General features: G+C 41.4%; 1 protein-coding gene across 3 annotated transcripts in view; it reads right to left on the bottom strand.

Annotated features, from left to right (window-relative positions):
- The window catches only part of nphp4 (nephronophthisis 4), a 179,345-nt gene that overhangs the window by 64,252 nt on the left and 94,804 nt on the right, over positions 1 to 20,289 (bottom strand). For all 3 annotated transcript variants that reach the window (XM_066643834.1, XM_066643835.1, XM_066643837.1), the window contains 4 exons: positions 19,066 to 19,227; positions 18,085 to 18,214; positions 11,606 to 11,661; positions 6,344 to 6,478 (listed from right to left, as the gene is read on the bottom strand). In XM_066643834.1, coding sequence (XP_066499931.1) covers positions 6,344 to 6,478; positions 11,606 to 11,661; positions 18,085 to 18,214; positions 19,066 to 19,227 — 483 coding nt within the window. The remainder of the gene's footprint in view (positions 1 to 6,343; positions 6,479 to 11,605; positions 11,662 to 18,084; positions 18,215 to 19,065; positions 19,228 to 20,289) is intronic.

The raw sequence follows: 20,289 nt of genomic DNA, 5'->3' as shown, positions 1-20,289 counted from the left end.
GAAAAACAATATTGACTGCTGTTCTACTTCATTTTCTTGAACTGTGTTTGTTTATGCCTCATCATTTTGTACTGGCTCATGAACAGATGTGTTTTGCTTTACAGTAAACAGACCATAACAGTAATTCAACCCATCACAACATTTAATGTAGAGCAAGTAATCCTGTTAACAGATGATACAAAGCTTATATTCGTATGTGTCCTCTGTGTAATGCTATAATAAAATATGTTTTGCACTCTGCCATAAGCTAGAGGTGCTAAGAAACACTAGAGAAGTTGTGAATGTTGCAGAAGCGCAGAAGTAAAGAGTAGATGTACCTGACACCTCCACTGCACAGGTCTGACACCTTGTGCTCTACAAGTACAAAAAGAACAATAAGCAGCCGTATGGGTTCATGCATATTCTAACCCTACTGGTATGTGTGTTTAACAGTTGGGTCAAGGTGCATTATTTTAGTTCATTTCTCTGGATTTGTGATGTCAATTATCTAACCAAGAAATATGCGTTATCCAATCTGTACCAAACACTAAAATATATAATATATAAAAATATACATAACAGACATTTTACAAATGAATCAAGAATTCAGAAACTCCACATAGTAAAAGCATAAAGATTTTCAAACCCTGCAACAGTTGCAACATCTACACATACTGTTTTCCTGTGATTTACCAAAGTTTACCAAGGCAAGTCTATGTCTGCTTAGCTTTTGAAAAATCCACACTGCCAGCTGACAAGCACTGTCCACATAACAACATAGTATTTCAATGCATTTCTGAAAAAAAGACAAGCTTGGAAGGAAAGCAGGCTAAAGCAATAAGAAGTAGAGCTGAAACATAAATTGTCATTATTTTCCAAATAAAATTCCAAGAGTGCTATTTTAAAGTGCTGCATTGCAAGTGCTGAATCACCAATAACGGACTTTGATTAAGTAATAATATTAATTGTTAATGCAATATTAGTCTACATATCTGAAGTGAGGTATTTTTCTTAGCTACTAGCATTCTGATATTCACTGCGAATCCTATGCTGCTCAATAATACCCAATATATCATACCCAATCAATAAAATTTTATTTATATAGCGCTTTTCACAACAAAAAGTCGTCACAAACAGCTTTACAGAGATCCGGCTCTAAGCCTCCTATGAGAAAGCCAGGGTCAACAGTGGCAAGGAAAAACTCCCTCAGCACACAAGGAAGAAACCTTGGAAGGAACCAAGACTCATACGAGGAACCCATCCTCCTCGGGTCGACACCGGAGACACAACAGAGAACAGAACAGAAGTAAAAGTGAACTGATGACAGATGAATGGGTTATAGTAATGTACCCCACAGATAAACAGCATTTACAAATATATTAATAAAATTGCATATATCTAATTCAAATGTAGCTACTAAAGAACCTTGTTGCACTAAAGACTCAAGATCCTGATCTTATTACCACTACGCCTGCTGCTTCACCGCTTAGTTGCCCAATGAACAGTTTTCACTTTACAGCAGATTAGTGGCTTCCAGTGCCATTTTAATCATTTTGGCCAATGCATTTTAGTGGCTGATTTAGTCCCTTCTTTCATTAAACATTTATTAATCATTTGCCACCATTAGATGCTTCATAAATCAAGCCGCCAACATTTTTGATGAGATTAATGCGGCTCTTCAAATCAGTGATCAGCTCTTCAAAGCATGGCTGGGTGAATTTATACAGTGTAGTTCTGAATCAATTACAGCTTGGAAATATGATGATATTACATCTTGCATAATTCTGCACATTCATTTTTACTGGGTGCCAGAGGCCAAGCAAATGAGTAGACACAGTGGATACTTCTCATCCACCTCTGCAGAAGTCAAGATCTTAAATAAAGACACAACGTGACATGACAAGAGTAATAATACAAATACCCTGCTTGCACAAAAGCCATCCTCTATCTTCTAGCCACAGTGACACATGTCAGCAGCTTGGATTGATCTTTTATAGCCTGGCGACAATGTCAGAGCTCCAGGATCCTGCCGGTCCTCTACAAGCAGTGGTTCATACCCGGTCCTCACTGACTCAGCTAGTCAGATTACTTCTGTCAGCGTCACTATCCTCTGACCCACAGGCTACATGTGGCCATGACATGAGTATCAGACTTTGGATACAAATGTTGGGTTTCTTAGATTAAGAACGTAGCTACAACATCCTAAATATTACGTGGCCAAACTACAGTCGCTGAAGACATGTGCTTGAGGGTACTACTCCAGTCATATGAGGAGTAGCATCCCAGTGACGTGAAGGGTACCACCACAGTGAAAAACCTGTAAATGCCATGAATGTGCATTAATGGCATAAACATATATCAACTCATGTTTAACTCTTGCCCTTCACACCATGGTTTAGATCATCCGAAGTAGGCTCTGACTGATATGTACATGAACTGCAGTATGCCAAGGTCCCTAAGGCAAGAATGCCTCAGTCGCCTAGAGCCAAGCTCAGACACTAACCTTTCTGACAAGCCTTGAACAGAGAAGCATAAACCATCCTGACGTGATACTTTTTCTGCTAGCATGACGCACAAGCTAGAAGGTTAATTATCAAGTGGCATCCTTTAGCACTACGACTCTCCCTCAGTTAGCATGCCTCATAAAGAACCTTTAAGATGCAGCCTCCCTAAACCTTGCACCTGGCTCAGATGTACGGTCTAAGGCCTTGTTCACAGTACCATTAATGGGATCTGACCTTTCCAGTGTCACCATCCCTAGGGAACCGTCCTCTAATTGTTTTTTCTACTGCATGGCACCAAATTGACTCGACTCTACTCGCTTTTGGGGACTTGGTACCTTGTTTGTTTTTCACTACAACAGCCCCTACCCCAGACTTTCATCTGGCACAAATCAGAGGAGCATTTGAATCTCTTCAAAAGATCACAGCATAAAAAATGAGTGGCTGTTGTGAATCGAATAAAAATGAATGTGATCCCTGCTGTAGCTTGGAGATTTTACAAATGGCTAGTTTGTGCTGGATGTCCACTTTCTCTTAACCAAACAGCCCTGTACAAGGACTACACCTCACAGTCCAGTCCCTACTCCTTTTGCTTTGGACCACGAGGGAGCAGGTACTAAAAGGGTACCTCGTTCCAGGTGTCATGTACCAAATTTGCCTAATGGAAAAGGAAAATAACAAGTAGAATCAAGTAGAGTAGGTACCATGCAGTGAGAAAGTGCCATAAGTTGCCAACTCAACATATGGAACTCCCTCTTCTTCTGGCTTCAGATCTGCAATTAAGTCAATATCCCCAGTAGATTTGCTTTAGAAACTTTTTCACTGCAGTTATCATAAGGTTCTCATTTTATAATCCACTTGGCATTAAGACGGCTAAAACCAACCAAGGTCAACAAGGTACAGTTGTCTTTACTGAATTTATCCCAGATGCACCTTTGGTGATGTTCATGTTAAACATGTTCAATATGTTCAGTATGACACCTTCCATTCAATAAGAGCCCCCTGAATTAGCCTGGAGGTCAATAGCCAACCCGCATTCAGATTGCCTTCATTTAGGTCTATGGCCACTGGGCTGTGGTTCTGCAGAATGAATGTGAATCAACACTTTCGTACAAAGAAGTCTGTAGAGGATTCTGCCCTTTGATTTTGACTATTTGTTCGGCCCACCCTTTGAGACACTGACAATAGCAGGCCTCAAGTGGATGTCACTGAAGATGCTCTTTCACCTGGAGATTGCTTGAGCTAAATGAGTGCATGCACTGTCACAGAGTCTTGTGGCCAAGTCCAGACAGCTCAGGAATCATATTAAATCACACTCCATCCTATGGTCTTATCTCCTCAATCCACACATCAGTGTATTGAATTGACCTTTACTGACCTGTAGGCAGGAGGCTTGAAGTACACTCTTGTCCCAGATTTGGCTCTGAGGAACAATGTAGGCTTGACCACTGTTTTTTTTTTTTTTTTTGGTCAGACACTTGTTTATTTCAGTGACAAGAAAAAAGAGAATCCTTTGTCAAAAAGAAACCTGAAAGATGCAGGTAATTTCTAGGGTCTAACAACAAATGGGTGGCTGTCTTCTCATTGTGCCCAGAGTATTGCAATGTCAAGTATGGTGCTGAAAGCTATTTTGCTGAAGGCCATTTTGTCACTTTGCCCATTCTACTGATGCTATGAGGTCAACGTGGCCTGCACTTATACTGTAAGGTCCTGGGGCAACCTCTGATTCTTGGCTACTCTCATTCCTCATGCTTTTGTTCAGCATCGAGTTTACTTTGTACCACCTCTGGTGACAGGGACAGAAAGTGTGATAAGTATATGAAATATATTCTGAAACTTATGGAGTTTGATATTGTGGCATCTTGATGTTTTGAGAAAGGCAAATTACCTAAGGACTAGTGTTTCATATCCTACTACCAAAACAAGAACATTTCAACAGGTCATAAATCACATATAGTTAAGATCCATTATATTGTCCAATTAAATCGGTAGTGCCGTTAGATATATAATACAGTTTTTTATATATGTACTATAAAAATTGTTACTCCTTTTTATAGATCATTCGTCTTCTTTTCCCAACATATCTGCACTGCTAACAAAAGTTTCTTTCAGATTTATAAGTTTACTTTTTTTGTTCCACTTTTGAGCCTCGGCTAAAATGTTACTTCCTTGTTTTATCATTTTTTTTCCCTTTGCTCCCGCCCTGTTTTTCTTATTAGAGGTCAGGTCCCACATTTCTTTAAAGCCTCTTACTGACTATATCTAAACAGATAAAATGCTCTCCTTTTTAATTAAATACAAAGCTATTAGGTCAGCAGGGTTCACATTCAGTGGTCCAAACTGCATTCACCTGAGAAACCTATAATCATTCAAGAGCCATGAACTAAGAGTGTCTCTGGGGAGAGAAAGAGTGAGTGAGTGAGAGAGAGAGAGAGAGCAACAGGTGGACTAAAGACGGTAAATGTAGAACTATCATGTGCTGCTATGATCAGTGGAGCTGATAAATACTGAATAAACAATACAACCTGTGCCAGCAACAGAGACAAACTCTACTCACATTATTAAATTTGTAGTCAACACCGCCATTTTGGCATTTAAGGGGAAAAAAATATTCAAAATGTGATTTGATCGTCTTCCCACTGTAAGAAGACAACTCAGTGCCACAATTCTGAAAGAATGTGTAGCAGTCAAGAGGCCATTACTAAGAAACGGAAAGCAAAATGAGAGCATTCTAAAGTCAGACAAACAGTAAGCTACGTGTTGTTCTTATATAGATGGACTGGCCACCCCAGGGTCCAGATCTTTACACTGGAATGGAACGGAAGTTGTATTCATGTCTGAATGATCAATACTGAGAAATGATATAGAAACGTATGCTGAAATATATATATACAATTTCAAAATGAGTAACATGCAGTTAAGTGGCCTAAAGGGTATAGAGGCAGGCTGCACCATTCCTGTTCCCTGGATAGTCCAGAAAAATGATCTCGGGAGTAAGGACCAGCAATTTCTCATTCATCAACAACCACGTCTAAGGTGCCCTTGAGCAAGCCACCTAACCCCCAATTGCTCCCCAGGGGCTGGGGCTGGCTTCCTGCTACTCCAGGTGCATGTGCTCACAGCCCCTAGTGTGTGTGCTGAAATTGCTCACTAACTTGTGTTTGATCACTGCCACATATAGGTCAAATGCAGTGTCTCAGTTTCCCCAAGGAGATTAATAAATTAATTTTCTTCTTCTTAACAGGTTTTTTCTAGGGGGAATTTAAACAAAAAAAAAGTGGGGTCTCTGACTTTTACAGAGTAAGGTATTATTGTGTGTCATTGCTGGGGGTGTGTGTGTATTGTGAAGGTGATTTAGTTAGTGTTTAGATTAGTTGTAGTGTCGCAGTCAGACAGCTCCAGGAGCCTGGAGGTTGTGGATTTGATTCCCGTTCCGGGTGACTATCTGTGAGGAGTTGGTGTGTTCTCCCCGTGTCCGTGTGGGTTTCCTCCGGGTGCTCCGCTTTCCTCCCACAGTCCAAAAAAAACACACATTTGTAGGTGGATAGGCGACTCAAAAGTGTCCATAGGTGTGAGTGTGTGTGTGTCTGCTCTGTGAAGGACTGGCGCCCCCTCCAGGGTGTATTCCCGCCTTGCGCCCAATGATTCCAGGTAGGCTCTGGACCCACCGCGACCCTGAACTGGATAAGGGTTACAGATAATGAATGAATGAATGAATGACAGTGTTGTACTTGGCCATTCTGCTATGGTGTACCTTTAACTCACCTGTGTTCTGTATGCCAGTACCTTTTCTTACGTATGTTCTTAGGTGTGTGTGTGTGTGTGCTCGCATTATTGGGAGGGTGTGTGGGTGGAAATCTTACGACATGTGACAGCTGGTGGGCCGATGCCATCGGGGAGGGAGCGAGCAGAGCAGGAAGCTGCTGTTGCCATGGCGACCCCGTCGTGTGGCTCATGGTCGGGTAGCGTGAAGTGGCAGCCAGCTGAGAGAGAGAGAGCTGCGCGGCAGAGGGAGAAGAGAAAGAGAAACAAAAAATTAATACATATTTATTCCACAAACAACAGGCACAATCTGCATCTGACGGCGTGGCAAGCCTCCGCATTTGGCAGCAACACAATGCCAACATCCAGCGAGCACAAAGCACGGATGAAATTAGAAACCTGCTTTTTGTCAACGTGATATGCAGCTTTGGGTGCCACTGCTCACTCTGCCTCTATCTGTATCTATCTCTTTCTTTCTCACGTACATATATAGATTCCTGTCCCAGCCAGTCCTCATTCTAATCCTGCTTTCACTCTTTCATCCAGACACTCTTCCGTCTCTATTGTAGGTTTCTAATAACAGAAAAAAAGTTTATAAATATTTCCCCCAACCTCAAATAGCTCTGCGCGCTGATATAGTCATCAGTCTCAGCTTCTTAATGGGAACATTTATATAATGAATAATGCAGAGGAATGGAATCCACAGAGAAGTCATAGCGCTTCTCAGCTCATTTCAGTAGCTGCTTCAGCGCAACCGTGCTGTGGTGGACCTCTGAGGTTTCCCATCAGCGAAAGGACATTTCTACACTGTGCCTATTTGAAGAACAGACACCAGGTAATATAAAGGTTACTGAAATGGTCGGGATGGCCAAAAGGATGTATTTTAGCTCCCAGGGGTACTTTTAACTCTGTTTCTCTCAGTTAAATGAAAAGGAGAAGGTGAAGGTGACAGTGTAATAACGAAGCTGGCCCAGCGCTATTGGTCTGAGAGCATGGCTAAATTGAGCTGAGCTGAGACTTTATTTTAAAAACTGGCTTTTCTGATGGTTTAGAGGTCACCTCCGCTGGGTTTAGGCTGATTAACAATGACTCATCATTCAACGCGCAGCACAAGGATTCTCTTCATTCTACTCAGTGACAGAGAGGTCCTGCCAGGAGATTCTGAAGCCCGTTTAGGACTGAGCAGAGTTACTGAGAAAAAGAAACAGACAAAAAAGAAGACAATTTACATCTCTGATTGTTTTTAGAGCTCAACAGTGATGCAATAACAATGCACAGAAATAATACTCTATAAGGGGAAGCAATGAAAAAAGCAGCTGGGGGGTGAGAGAGAGAGAGAGAGAGACAGACAGACAGACACAGAGAGAGAGAGAGAGAGAGAGAGAGAAAGAGAGAGAGAGAGAGACAGACAGACAGACAGACACAGAGAGAGAGAGAGAGAGAGAGAGAAAGAGACAGAGACAGAAAGAGTGAGAGAGAGAGAGAGAGAGAGAGAGAGAGAGAAAGAAAGAGACAGACAGACAGAAAGAGTGAGAGAGAGAGAGGGACAGACAGACAGAGAGAGACGGTCAGACAGAGAGAGAGAGAGAGAGAGAGAGAGAGAGAGAGACAGACAGAAAGAGAGAGAGAGCGTTAGTTGAGAGGCTGCCAACGCAAAAGCACTAGGTCAGAATAAAAAGTATGGCTGTCAATATTCACATTGTCTGCCTCTGTTTGACATGCACTCACTATTCTGAATGCTTAAAACCATGACATCTATATTACAGCCATGCCATCACCTGAATAGCTGCCTGCGGGGCAAAAAAGTGAGAAAGAGAGAGAGAGCAAGAAAGAAAGAGTTTGTGAGGAGTGTTAGCTATAAATAGATGATGATTCAATGTGTCTGCAGTGTAGTCTGAAGTGAGATTTGGGCTGTGCAGAAAGTGTGGAGGACACCATTACAGCCTCACCATACACACACACACACACACACACAGCCTGATTCTTCATCACTCTCTCATCATAATGAACGAGTGTGTGTGTGAGTTCCTCATCATGCACAATTCCGGCACCTCCATCTCAGGATCCCAGGTTTCTCACAAACACCAGAGGAGTGTACACACCCCTGTGTGATTATGAGAGAAGAAGCTACAGGGGGTGTGTTAGAGAGAGAGAGAGAAAGAAAAAGAGACAAAGAGACAGACAGTAGACATGTAGACAGATGGAGAGAGACAGAGGCAGACAGATAGAGGATGAGGAGATAGAAAAGCAAGACAGACAGAATGCAGAGGGAAAAAAAACTAAACAGAAGCCTATCAATCATAGCAATGTGATGTGACCCTGACAGCCCCCCCCCAAAGCCCCCCCTCTGACACCGAGATACAAACACCCCTCAGCTCACACACAAACACACACACAGACACAACAGACAGCACACTTTCACAGACAAACAGACACACACTCAAGCTCAGGAAGGAAAGCAGAGCTGTGAAATAACAGCTAAGTCAACCATATGCCCAAGTACTAAGCCTCTGTAAATGAGCTCCTTGCCAGAATCAATGCAGCCTGAAATGGTCTTAGCTCACCTGACCGGAGGACGGAGGGTCACCCTGTCTCTTTTTATGGGTTTGCAGGCATATGCTTTTACTCTACTTTTTTTTTTAGCCAGAATAAAGCCCACTCTATTTAGACTGAACACGCTCTCTCCTCTTCCAGCTAATTAAATGAGCTACGCTCCTACTTCTAGCACAGGCACGCTCCCACTGAAAAAAGCCACGAGCTTAGCATGGCACCAGCACACACAGAAAAATGATGAGCTTTGCATGGCTGAGCCCAGACAGAAGCACAGAGAGTTTGTGTGGCGCACACAGAACTGACTCTGCAACTCACATCAAAGGCTGTGCAGTCTTCCAATGAACCGGTTTATGCCCCATAGAGAGGGTCCCTCTCAACACTGGCAGCCATATTTCAAACAGGTTTAGTAGAGAATCTCAGATACATCAGGAGTATTCTGCTTTAAATTGTTATTTTATTGCCAAACGTTTCATGTTTCTCTTTAAACAATAACAGAAGCTTAGCACCAAGATAAGCATTAAATCCAAGGATCGCCCACTGCATCATCATTCAATCTTTCAAGGATTTGGATTAGTCTGAAAGCCTCAGCAGACTGGCCTTGGATATCGTGATTGAATATGGCAATATGTTGGCAAATGATGGCATATGTTGTCTTCACTGTCTACAATCACAGTCAGAGCAGCAGTTTGATCTATTCAGGACTCTCTTTTGTTCTCTCAGCAGGTGAGAGAAAAGCACAGAAAAGGTATCCACTCTTCAAGTAACATGTCAGCAGGTGAAAGACTAATGCTACAGTTTGTTCAGCAGAGAAGGAAGATGAAAATGGGATGTACGCCAGAGAGCAATGATGAATAATAATGAATATACTCGTAAAACAGAGCTTAGGGAATGCAGTTGAGATCAGAAGACAAAAGTGATGCATATTGTAAGTATAGAACAGGGTAGTGAAGAATAATGATGAAACACTGAGTATAGTAAAGAATATAGATGAGCAAGAAAAGTTAATAGAACAGTGCGTTCATCCAATGAGAGAGAGATGAGTATCCATGGGTTGCAGGTGACATCGCAGTGTGTACTAGCCTCCATATTGAGTACTTACTCATTACTCAAACACTTAACTCTAATAAAAACTGTGATATAAACAGTGTATATTATAGTATACAGAGACTATAAATGCTTATTCTAAAGGTAGAGGATAATAATGAAAAAGTAAGTATGAGTTTAGCCGGACCGTCATTAGCCATATAGCCATTGTCACTGAGGTGCTTCTGGCATTTCCAAAACAGGAACGTCCAAAATACATACCCTTGTCATTGGAAGGTCTGGAGAAGCTTTTGTGCATCATATCAATGTCTTTGTTTATAATAATAACAAAGTATAAAAATGTATCTTGTCAGTTGCTGACAGTGTGTGTATGATCATGGAAACCTGTTATTTTCTGTTCATACAAAGCTACAAAACTGAAGCACCGTGCTGAGATGACATTAAAGCAACTCGTTTACCAGAAAACAACAAGATAACATTGTAGTTTTTGAACATTTCTAAAATCAGGCATTTTATCAGCCAAGTAATCTGTACTTGACAAAGGAACAGGGTATTGCTGAGAACTAGATATTTATTACTGACTTACATTTCTATAAAAATCTGACTGATAAAACGGTGCTGTAACTAATTCACAGCTTTGTTTATTTTGAGTGACACCTCGCTCTCGTGTCCTGGCTTCAAGAATCCTGAGATTTTGCCTGTTTTTTTGTTTAAAGTTAAACAAAACGCTGTGCAGATGTAATTTACTCATCAGAAAGTCAGTAACAGTGAGATGTGTCGTGTATTCGTGTCGAATAGGGACAGACAGATTTCTGTTTGTTAAATATATAGTAGAAAACAAAAGGCTGTGTCACAGAAACATTCTCCAAACATAAAGAGGAGACTATGATAAATATTACCTCAACAACGTTCAACACATTTCTGCTCAAGGCTCCAGTAAAACACTGAGCTGCTCGCCTCGGTGGATGGTGGACCTACAGCGCTGAAGAGGGGCGAGTGTGTCACAATTTAGCTCTCAACTCTTTGACCGCTTGAACACTTCAACCCTCACGTCTTCTGCTCAGCTTTCAACAACGTCATCAAAGTGAACACTTCAATGAAGGATTCAGGGCTTACGGCAAGAAATGGGATGGTGGAAACCCTGGAGACTGACTTGTTTGATGCATTTTTTAGGTCCCAAAAAGAGGACTTGTCCAGGGAAAAGAGGACGCTTGGTCACCGCCAAACGGTTCCAAATTTAGTTCACAAACTGGAATGTGAAATATGACTGAACTATGCCTGCCCGAGCATTCATGTTTCAACATTAGGAGTTAGTCAGTCAGTTAGTAAGCAAAAATACCTCTTCTAGGCCGGCCCGCACCAGAGGTAGTAGGTCTAGTAGGGAAAAAAACGATGAACTAATGACTGATTGACTGAAGTGCTGATTGACTGACTGTTTTGTAAGTGTTCCACAGTGTAGCCTCTAAGGCAGGGAGCAGCAGCTGTCTTCATCCCAGCCGCATCTGCTGATCCTTGTGGAAGTAGAATGTGCCACAGTTTCTGGATGCTGTCCCAGGCTAATGACGCAATACTATCGTAACCAACAGCAACCACACGGAAGCCACCGCTCGACTGACGGGGCCCTACATGTTGATGTGTGACGCTGCCGCATGGCGTCTGATAGATCACTGCTGCAGCTGCTGTCACTACACACACACGAACAACAATCGCAAACGGCATATTTGAGAAGAAGAGAAAGGGAATGGATGAAATTTCGAGTCTCTTACTGCGGGGCCATGGGTCGAGCGCAGCGGTGAAGTCTCCAGATCCAGTCTGCTTTCATCTGAAAAAAAAAAAGAGCAAAACACACAGTCAGAACAAGATCGCTCCCTCTTCTAAAATTCATGCTTCCATTTGGGTTTGATCAATATTTCAACGAAGATTTTTTTTGTTGTTGCTTTTTAACAGTGCTTTAAACACAAACAAGGGATAAGTGCTGTGGGTCAGCACAGAGCAAGGATTCTTACTTTATGCTTTTAGTCTTAATATAATGTTTTATTACAGGTAATTAGCACTTTCAGACAGTTTAGTTAGATGAAATAAAATGACATGAGCATAAAAAGACAAACATACTGTAAAAGATGTTATGCATAGAAAAAAAATTAAAGAATTAATCAATTAAAACAACACTATGTAATATTTTTTATCTCAAAATTACAGCTTCATAGTCATTGTGATGCCTCACAGTGCCTTAATAAGGAGAATAGAGCCTTTGTCGCTGCTACTCTGGGCTCAGCACAGCAGATACTGCATTTCATCATTTTTGAGGAGGGTAGGAAACCATCACTCCCACCTATTGATTTCAGTACATTCATTCATTTATTGTTGTGGTGGCCTACCCAAAACCACTGGGCGTAAGGTGATTTCGAAATAGTGCTGTAAAAATAAATTACACTAGGGTGAACCCCAGGGGTAAAAACAAAAACAGAATCTTACCTACTGTTCCTTTAAGATTTTTTTTTACATTCTTTACAATTGAAGTGATTCAGCTGGTAACATTAAAAAAAAGCATTGTGATAAAATTATGTAAATATATGCAATGAATATATTAAATTCATGTGATTGATGGTAAACATACTCATGAACAATGAGTAAACTTTTTTACACTTTTTTCAGCACTTAAACTCATATAAATGAAATTCAATATTCTACAACAGTGCAAGTTAACTGGTGAATGAGGACACGGGTAAGGTCCTGCTGCTGGGTGGAAAAGGCCTAGTGCTGTGAGCACTGAGCGAATGTGTGGCTCATGGCAGAATGCAGGGCAGAAAACCACAGGAGAGCAGAACTGAAAAACAAGCTGGGAAAACCACTATGGCCTGCAGAGATAATGGGAGCGGTTCTGTTTGCCACAGAGCTTATTCTTTTCTGTGCCTCTCACAACCTCAGAAAACTGAAAAAGTACATCCAACAACTGGGTGAGATGTGGCTTCTCTGATGACAGGGCATGGGTGAGTACGGGCGTATGTCAAATACAAACCCGCCATTTTGTTCTAGTGTTTAAATAACCACAGATGAGCGACAGTACAGAAACACTGCTTTATCTTGTAGGTACTCAGTCGACTCATACATACATCACCAACAAACATTCATTCTTACCAGCTGTTGCTAATTTGGAGAAGCTGAAATATTAGCACTGCAACTGTGCAAAAAAGTTGTGATCAAAAGACAAACGATTAAAATTGGAATAAAATAGATTTTACTTAAAGGGTAACTTTAACTTTAACTGAATTGGGAGGGGTGCTGTAAAAGAGGTTGTGCTCAGCTCCGATGGTTGTTATGTTTCTGTAGCGGCAGTGAGACCCGTGTGGAAGGAGACAAATGCAGTGCAGAGGAAGCCGCCAAGCAAACATTCAAGTGGACATGTAGTACAAGCAGAGCTGGAACAGTAGCTTGCAAATTGGCACACAGTGATATGTTTTTGTATTTGGTACAGACCGGCATCATCCAGGGATGAGTCTGAGAGACGTGGTGGAAGCGACATAGCTGAACCCGAGGGGTATTGCAGAGATGATTACAATATAAATGTTTAAGCCAAAATAAATTTAAAACATGGTTAAAGAAATGGACTGACAGCAGTGTTGATTACTGGTATTTGACATTTTATGTTAGATGTTTCATTACTTACTTTGTACTTTCTTTTCACTCCCCTTTACCCTCCCCCCGCCCCTTTCTCCCTAGTGGCATCAGCAGCTTGCTAGGCTGTTATTGTAAATAAGAACTTGCTCTTAATGACTTATCTGGTTAAATTAAAGGTTAAATAAAATGCTTGCTTTTAACTTACTTCTACAACAACAACAACAACATGCTATTTATCCTAAGGGTGGCTTAACCCAGCAAAGCTTTCGTTCAACATGTTACATACTGTGAGTTGTATGCCCTTGTTGTCATGGCTCTGGAAACTCACAAAATGTAATTAAAGATAATTTATTCAAGCATCTTCTGTTTAATTTAATTTAGGTGTCCACTGACCCAGCTGATTCGACTGTTTCAAACGATGTCTGATCACACGTATTAGCAAACATAAGAAAACTGATGATTCATAAAGTTGAGATGGTCACAACTGTTGTTTCATCTGAGTTGCAGGAGGTTTAAAGGAACATTAAGTAGTATTTTTACTTCTAAATTAATTTAAATAAAATTTTACTTTTTACATTTTGTTTTGTCCGAATCATTGTGATGCTCCACTGACCTGTAACAGGGAGAAAAAAGCTTCTAGTTGCTACTCTGGCCTCAGCACTGCAGAAAATGCACGATGCAGCTTTTGGAGATGTAGGAAACCACCCAGTGCTGTACCAATGATTTACACTCTGCACCTGTAGGGGGTGTCAAGGAGCAAAACTACCAATCTTACCTTATCTTAGTGTTCCTTTAACAACACACATATTGTTGTTTCATGATGTCCTCAATGTGCCTAATACTGGAATTTGTCAAATGCAAAAAATAGGAATAGCAAACCATTGTTGATAGTGATCTAACCGAGGAGTGTGCTATAAATTCTTGTTGTTCAATAGGCTTTGACCAAAGTTGTGTAAACTCCAGCCTTGCAAAACTGTGTCAGTGTCAGTTTCACAGGACACAGATGTACATCATTTCCATTCACATAAACCTGTTAGAGCTCATACAAAAACTGATGATGAAAAGTCACACTGTGTAATTATAAATTAAAAGATTTCAGCTATCAGATATTGTGATGGTAAACCTATACGCCGTGAGATGCTCATATCTGCACGCACACACACACACGTTCAGTAGTTCCTGCTGTCAAACAGGAAGTGCTGCTGAATAAAAATATCACTCAGTCACCCCTCCATCTAATGCTCCATCTGTTTTTCCCTGTATGTACTCATTCGTCTTTCTCTCACAATCTCTCTCTCCCTTTTTCCCACTACACCATGCTTCTCATTTACACATTCGCTCCCTTCTTCGCGCTCTATCTCTCTCTCTCCAGCATGTGCTGAACTTCTCCCGTCACGCGCTTTCATCCGGAGGTTTTTCGGCAAATTCTGAGTGGCGCTGTTGTCTCGTTAGGCTCGGAGTGACAGGCGAGAAACAGACGAGCAGTGACCAATTATCTCCTGGCTTTTGATTCTCCACCGCACTCCACGGTGCCAGAAACACAAACCACCTTCCAAACACACACATAAGCGACCTATTGCTTTAAATCCGTCACCATTCAGACAGACTGTCAGCGTCAGACGAGCTGAGATCATTACACAGGGAAATGAGATCCCTCGAGATGCAAGACAAACCGAACCTTTCTCTGCGTGTAATGAGGGAATGCGATGACTGGCGTGGCTTTGATGATGAGTGTGGGTTTACGGAATTATCCTAATGAAAGGTTGAGTAGTTAGGGTGGCAGTCACTACAGGCCTAACAATATATCTCAATACAAATCTATCAAGATACTTAAAGGAAGACTAAGCAATATTTTAACCTGAAAAACACAGCTTTTAAATCATTGCGATGCTCTAATGTCCTGTAACAGGGAGAGTAGTGCCTCTGTCAGTTCTACTCTGGGCTCAGCACTACAGAAACTGCACTATGTAACTTTTGGAGGAGGGTAGGAAAATCTTACTGTGTTGTGCTGGTTCGAGTGGATCAGACACAGAAGCGCTGCTAGAGCTTTTGACCCCCTCACAGTTTCTCCATCCCAAACTATCCAGCGAATAGTGTCCCATAGTCAGTCCAGTGACCACTGATGAAGGACTAGAGGATGACTAACACAAACTATCCCAACTTTCCAATAAAATGAGTGTATGTGCCATGATACACACTGTAAGTGACTGAGGATTTGCGTTCCATCACTCACACTAACCATAACCAATGAAAACACGGTTCACGGCTGATAGGACGCTACAGATGGAAACGCAGAGATCAAAGACTCTTCTCCTCCTCACCCTCAGCCTCTTCAGCACAATCAGTCCAACAACTACACCAGAGAAACTGAGAAACAGGGATAACTGGTTGATTTAGCAACACTCTTGATGAAATATTACATGTGCATTTCTGACAGTTACAGATGCTGCACTGTCAGTCCCTGCTAAGAACTCTGTCCAGCTTCATGAATATTCGCGGTTGTTAATTCATCAAGTTTCACATCAAGACCATGTGTTCTGTCACCTCTGTTTTTCATTTGCAGAAAATAGAAAGCGCCAGTGCATGTCTTAAACAGGACTTTCATCGTCCTAGAGGAGCATGTTATTTCTTTTTCTGTAAATTATAAAAAATAACAATATAAATAAAATAATAATGCAATTTTTTTTTCTCTGTTGCTGTGGGCAGGCATTTTCAACAACACACATTCAAAGCTCTGCCTCACGCATGACATGGAGGCATCTCCAAAACAAATTACTGAATATGATTTAGTGTCCAGGCGGCACGGTGGCGCAGCAGGTAGTGTCGCAGTCACATAGTTCCAGGGACCTGGAGGTTGTGGGTTCGATTCCCGCTCCGCGTGACTGTCTGTGAGGTGTTGGTGTGTTCTCCCTGTGTCCCCATGGCTCCGGTTTCCTCCCACAGTCCAAAAACACACGTTGGTAGGTGGATTGGCGACTCAAAAGTGTCCGTGAATGTGTGAGTGTGTGTGTTGCCCTGTGGAGGACTGGCGCCCCCTCCAGGGTGTATTCCCGCCTTGCGCCCAATGATTCCAGGTAGGCTCTGGACCCACCGCGACCCTGAACTGGATAAGCGGTTACAGATAATGAATGGATGGATGGAATTTAGTGTCCATATAATCTCCAATGGATTCATACAGATACATGCTGCAGCCTGATTAAAAAAAAATATATATATATATATATTTTTATAGTTCATGGTAAGTCATACTGAGCCCTAGACCACACAAACACTGTCTGACCTTACTGCAAACTTTGGAACAGTTGCTTTACACCAAATTAATGACCTGTTTTTTTGGGGAGGGGTTTTGTTGCCCGTAAGCAAACCATTCATTAGGCAGCAACAAAGTCACAACAACAAAAACAAAACTCTGATTAAACTTGTGAATACAAAAAACTCTTATAATGCAATGATATTATGAATGTATGCGTACATCAAAAAATATATTATTGGAAGGAAATGTTTAATATTAAAGCACCTTTGACACAGGGTTCCATGAAAAAATGACTTTTTGAAAGCACCCAGAGGGATTTCTCATGTTTTCAGTTTTTTCCTCCTTGTTTAAAGTAGTACATCAAACTATACGAGTTCTACTCCAGAAAACTAGTCTGTTATAGGTCCTCGTTTTTTCTGATCTTCAAGCCCTCTCAATATTGTCCTCCCTGCTCATGTAGTTTGACTGTGGAATGTACTGAAGTGTGTGTACTTCTCTCACTCAGGGTATGGATTGGACTCTCAGTCCCACTCTCTCACACAGCATATTTAAAAGCCTGGGGTGTCTGTCATGGAGCGCTATTACACGGGGTTCTGAATCCAGAACTGTGCAGGTACATTCAGCTGCTGCTGGACGGCTGGAGTTCATACACAGACTGAGAAACAGACTGACGGACTGACAGACTCGAGTCCCAACACTAAGAAAAGCTGATATAACAGAGGTCCACCCACACTGTGCATTATCAACAACAATAAATTCTACACTGAATACAGATATCCAAGGGAGCAGCAGGGACAACACAAGCCTTTAAGGAATTTACATTTTCAAGGATCTAAAACTTCAGAAAAATATCCTCCACCTTAATCATACACTACAGGGGAAAGTCAAAAAAAAAAGAATAAAGTGTCCAAAAGAAGTGAAAAAATCAATACAAGAAAAAGTGGACAGATTACAAATGGAAACAAGAGAGGCCATTAGTGGTTGACTGTAAATGGAACACATTAGTCCTAGTCATTGTCTGTTTAACTGTTATTATAGCCATAATAAGGACAACAACGTTACTCTTACATAGTGCCTTTCACACAATGACCTGCAATGATTCTTCATCTGTTCATATAATCGCTCACCTAGCCTCCTCACGTAGGTGCATCATCACTATGTTCAGAAGCAAGGGCGAGAAGCTAACATTAAGCCTGGCTTGAATTCATATAAAGCCTATGCTCTGCTTAGATGATGCGCAAGCTTTTCAATTTGGCAGAAAAGCACAGAAAGAGAGATTGATACTTTGATCACTTTGAGAAAATACTCACTGCTGGAGTGAACACTGGGAGATCAAAAAAATAGTGAGAGAAGCAACTGTAAACTCCGATTCACCTTGGGAAGTGGGGTGTAACTTCTTAGGCTGAGGCGTTTCCAGAGGGACTGCTTTCAATGTCGTGCTGGAAGTGGCACCTTCTGTATCTGAGGAAAATCTGAACTTGATGACACTCTTTTCTGCATCAGTCTTCAAAACAGGAAGAAAAAAAAACGTACAATATTTTAATGCATATTTCCATTTGTTCCTTAATGAATGTCAATTCCATGCTGATGTTACCCATTTTGGAAGCGGTCAACTCATCCATACTAATGAAAAGACATAGGAAATGTGACCTATTTGCTAAAGTTAAGGACTTGCACATCAACATTTGACACCTGAGGTAGGAGAGGAAACTGCAACTGAAACTCAGCTCAGAATCAAAGGATAATCTTCGTATTGTGGCTTTGATAAGGCAGGAGCTTTGAGCTAGCTTATGTTCACTTAGTGTCCTGAAGAGGATCTTGCTATGAGCTTTTACAGGAGCCTCGCATTTCCTAATGATGCTAATTGACTTTAATATGACACCAGCATAATAGGACGAAGCCAATAGTGTAATAATGGCATAATGGCTGTAATACAGGTTAGAGTTGGCACGTTGGACTGAAATCTGCCCTCCCTTCTCTCTTGGCCTGCTGTGCTTGGACAGTGGACACTCTTTCATTGGAGCTCAACATTCAACAGTAATTACATAATTGCCTTGGCACCATTATTATAACTGTAGCTCTAGCACAGTGTGTCCATGTATTTATGCTGCATGCGTATTACATACTGTGTGTTAGGCCTGTTTTATGAGTGATTGCATATATTTATAGAATGCATGCATTTATAGAGAACAAGTTCCAGCCAGTATCAATGTGGAGTCCTGGATTTCAAGTGAGGCACTATAGCACACTGTTCCTCAAACTTCACATCAAACCTGTGAATGCATTAGTGTTTACTTCATATTTACGCTTCATAACTGTTTATTCTGAATTGTCTATGTATGTGTTTCTGTTTACCTGCTGCGTGTAAACCATCACCGCACAGGGGTTGGGTAGAGTGCCACCCTGAAGGCTGAGACAAATACTTTCAGTGTCTCCACCAGGGTGAGAGAAAGGACTCCACACACACCAGCGCACACACTGCATAAACACCGCTCTCTGCACAGCTGTGGAGGTCATCTACAGGGACAGAAAAAGAGTCATGAGTGCGTCATCAATCGTTAAATGCTAAAGGTATTAATCTTAAAGCGTATCATTCAGTAACCCCCATGAACTTTGGAGCTAATGTGCAATGCAGTTATGCGAGGGAGTAACACAAGTACGGACACACCAGTTGTTATTTTGCTTAAGGGGCTGATCATTTTCTGTTAAAAATCCACCCACACACACTGTACATCCAAAGTTTGTAGATGTACCCTTGTCTAATGACTACAATCACCTGCTTTAAGCTGCACTCAAACCTGAAGTTTATGCTGGTTGTACACATTACAAAAGCATTGTCAGTAGAATGGGAAACTCTGGAGCAGCTGCACATGAGCCTAGGTTTACCATGCCCAATGTCAAATGTAGGATGGAAGGGTATAAAGCCATCCAACACTGGACTGTGCAGCAGTGAAACGGCATAATCAAATCCTCAAAGTAATGCTCCAATATACAGTGTAAAGCCTTAGACTACAAACTAACCCTGGGTGAGCAAGCATCTGAAAACTTTTGCTAGTGTAATTAGGGCAATCAAACCAAAGAGAAAGAGAGAGAGAGTGTGGTGGTGGGGGGAGAGATGTATATAGAGCCATGCTTGTGAGAGATTAAGAGATGCCTCTGGACACAGTATAGAAGTCCACTTATTTTTGCTGTGAGGAAACAGCTACGGTATTTAATCAGCACGCACAAAGAGAAACACAGCCAAGGCTCTTTGTAATCTCCACACTGAAGTCAATGAGAGATTATAGTGGAAGTCCACTCATTTTTGTACATTTCTGCAAAGATTAATCTGAGATGAACGAGACACATAATTCATGTCACTTAATAATTCAAAATTTGGATTTGACATTTAAATTTGGTTTAACAGCTAGTACGACTGTATCAATATTAGAACCACAATGTTTAAAATAAAATTCCAATGGTGTTATGTTTGGAAGCAAAAGATCTGAATCGAGGGGCTCAAACATATTCTCATCTGCAAAGAGGCGGACTGCAGAAAAGGTTGGAAACCAATGGCCTACATCATGCCCTAAATGTCAA

This window comes from Hoplias malabaricus, chromosome 14 (genome assembly GCF_029633855.1).
Source record: "Hoplias malabaricus isolate fHopMal1 chromosome 14, fHopMal1.hap1, whole genome shotgun sequence".
Classification (NCBI taxonomy): Eukaryota; Metazoa; Chordata; class Actinopteri; order Characiformes; family Erythrinidae; genus Hoplias; species Hoplias malabaricus.
The sequence above is the reverse complement of the archived record's forward strand: the minus strand, read 5'-3'. Positions and strand labels throughout refer to the sequence as shown.